Consider the following 3,588-nt stretch of genomic DNA (forward strand, 5'->3'; position numbering starts at 1 on the left):
ATATATATATATATTCTTGATCACAACTGTCCGACGAATGGAAACGTGAAGCTCTGAGTAGCAGCTTTCTGTGATATTTTTGTGATGTTTTTGCAGCTTTAATAATAAATTTAATAGAGTACACCCTACATGATGTACGCTGTATTGTAGCACGTGTAGAAGTACAATACATCGAGTTCCATGTGGTACAGTACAACACATAAAATATATAACACAACATGTAGCAGAATACAACGTCAAACGCAAGGACAGTATTCCATACAAAATACTGTGTTGTACAACATGCAACATGCAACATAGTGCACCACATATGTTGCCTTGCATATCACACAACATGTAGTATTAAATAGTACATATATGAAATAGTATATTTGGTACAATATAGCACATGTAGTCGCATTGTACACTGTACCACATGTAGTGCTTGGTTAAAATGAAAAATGGTGTATACAATAGATGCCATGTTGTAAGGGATATTGTACAACATGTAGCACGTCATACAACACAATATGTAACACAGTGTTTCATATATGCAGCATAGCACGCCGAAGGACATGTGGTTGGAGCATATTTGATCATGGATCTGCACTGCCAGAGCTGACCAAGGGCTAAACAATAACGGCGGACAAAACGATGTGCTACATTCACTGCATGGTGATACATCTACAGCATACTGCTACATGTATTATACATGTCACGTAATATATTATATAATGCTACATTCAATACATAATGCTACATGTTCGAAATTATGCTACATGCCCTATACAATGCTACATTAGTTACACAATGTCACATGGTTTATATTAATCCACATTGATTGAACATATGATACATAATGCTACATTCATTACATTAATTATGCTACATTAACTGCATAATATTACATTCATTAAACATTACAAACATGTATTAAATTTAAGACACATTCACTACGCTGTGCTACATGTGCCAAATCATAATACATGTACCGAAATATGAAAAAAAGTATTAAATTATGCTACATTTGACAAATTGTTCTACATGTGTCAAATCATGCTACGTATTCTACATAATGCTACATCCACTAAACTGTGCTAAATGTGCTAAAATTATGCTATATGTGATACATAACGCTACATTCAATGCTACATTCACTGCACAATGTTATATTCTTTACACAATGCAACAAGTATTAAGTTATCCTACATTCACTGTATAAATTATGCCACATGCACTGCTTAATTCTACATTCGCTATATAATACTACAAGTACTAAATTATATTACAATCCAGACACTGTGCTACATGCACAATACAATACGATGTTACATGTAGACGAGAATGCTACACGAGACACACGTGTTCTGCGATATAAATGGCAGAAACAAAAGTGCGGAAGGAAACAAAACGCCAGAAAGAACACCGAAGTAACGAAATAAAATGAAAGATAAAAATAACTACATAAGGTACATGTAAATAAATATGTAAATAAATGAGAAATTACTTACGTTTTTCGGCGATGATAATCATTCGTTCTGGGAAGCTGAGTTCATAATCATCAGGTAGATTTTTCCATTGCGGTTCATCGCGTTGCATAGACATATTGTCAATGAGTTGACGTAAAACCGGAACTTGCGATATTCGCTGTCTTGCAGTGACGTTCGGAAATTCAGTCATACCAATCTGTTTCAAGATTTGTATTTTAAGCTTCTTTAATCTCAATTCTTTATCGATTCTCTTCATGTTGCAGATATGGCAAGCTGTGCCTGATCTCGAAGAATGCTGGTACGAGTGGTTGCCGAAACGTCTACCGTTCTGTTTTTGCTTTCCAGTTGAATTTTTACTCCTGAAACTGTTCCCGTGTCGGTTTCTATTATTATTATTATTATCATTATTATTATTATTATTATTATTATTATTATCATTATTATTATTATTGCTTTTAGTCGTGACTAAATTGTGTTTGCTGCCCTGTTTTGTCGCCGTACGGCTTTGCTTGGCTTTCAGCTTCACTTTACGATGTCTTTCGTTTTCTTTGCCAAATCGGAATTTGCCGCCTTTTTTGTCATTGTCCACTGGATGTCGTCTCTTTCTGCGATGGTTCCTGTTGCTTGTTCTCAAAGACCTGTCATACATGTTCTGCAAGCTTCTTCTGTTTCTTCTCACAATCGATAATCCAGTGTAAACATTCTCACCGTCTTCGAAGTCTCCATCTTCCATTCCACCACTTACATCAACCGGCCAAATATTTTTACTTCCATTTTCGTTTCTCGAACTGTAACTATCAATATCTCCAAGATGGTAGTTGAAGGAATTCATAGATGAATTATGATTCTCTATTACATTCTGGAACCTCGAATTCCTACTGGAATAATTAGTTTTCTGTCTAAAAGACAACTGCTTCCTTTCTTGTAACTTGTTCTCTGTATTTGTTTTACTTTTATAAAACATTGCTTTTGTTTTTACTTCAAAAATGCTTCTCGGTTCTGGATTCGGGACTTTCGAATTGGTTATTAACGAATGAGACCGGAGCAAAGTTGGCGTCTGCTGCCACCGTAACGGATTAGAAATGGCGAAACCAAAGCTGAAGTCTAGAAAAACAAGAAACTGGCAGCAAACGAAGACATAGAATTGGGAAAGTGTCCTTAAGAATAACATTTTGTTCATCGCACCGCAGAACTAATCAAAACTTCCTCATAAGCATTCGTCTTGAAATAAACTACAATATCACGTATTCTCCTGGTTTATATATCTTCTTTCTACATTTATCTTCCTTTTCTTCTTCTCGTTCATCTTCTTTGCCATTTCCCTTTGTTCCTTAGCATCTCTTCCTCTTCCTCTTCTTATTCCCCTTCTTTTTCATCGTCTTTTCTCCTCGTCATCCACTTATCTTCCTTTTCTCCTTTTTCTCCAGTTAATCTATCTTTCGTTGTCTTCGTCCTCGCCTCGATTTATCTCAGTGCTGGACTGAGGTTTTGTGAAGTAACCAATTGTAAAAGCTTGCTACTGCTTGCAGAGGTGGTGGTGCTTAACTGTAGTAGCTTCACCCACCCGAAATGAAGGTGGCGGGTACACCAAACGGCTAGAGTAAGCAAAGCTTAGCAAATCAACACACACAAGCACACACACACGTACACACATACACGCTTGTATACACACTTGCATGCATAGATACATAGATACAAACAAGCAAACATGCAAACGTGCAGACTTACACGCATACACAACAAGCCATAAAGACGATAACAGCAACAACAACAACAACAACAACAACAACAACAACAACAACAATAAAAAAAAACAATAACAACAACAATAACGGCGGCCACTAAACGTGAAATATGCAGCTTAGAATGCCTTTACACAAATTTATACATACACTTATATATACACTCACCCACACCACACAAATGTACACACACACACATATATACATATAGATATATATACACACTCATACATATATATATATATATACATATATACATATATATACATACATACATACATATATATATATATATTTATATATATATATATATATGTATTTATTATATACTTACATATATATGAATATATATGTGTATGTATGTATATATATATATA

At 35.0% G+C, this 3,588-nt stretch overlaps 1 protein-coding gene across 1 annotated transcript in view; it reads right to left on the reverse strand.

The window, feature by feature from the left end:
• LOC106874922 (growth/differentiation factor 8) overlaps positions 1-3,168 on the reverse strand; it is a 7,893-nt gene extending 4,725 nt beyond the window's left edge. Inside the window, exon 1 of the mRNA XM_014922840.2 lies at positions 1,491-3,168. Coding sequence (XP_014778326.1) covers positions 1,491-2,649 — 1,159 coding nt within the window. The 5' untranslated portion in view covers positions 2,650-3,168. The remainder of the gene's footprint in view (positions 1-1,490) is intronic.
• Positions 3,169-3,588: the final 420 nt, after the last annotated feature.

This window comes from Octopus bimaculoides, chromosome 27 (assembly GCF_001194135.2).
Source record: "Octopus bimaculoides isolate UCB-OBI-ISO-001 chromosome 27, ASM119413v2, whole genome shotgun sequence".
Lineage (NCBI taxonomy): Eukaryota > Metazoa > Mollusca > Cephalopoda > Octopoda > Octopodidae > Octopus > Octopus bimaculoides.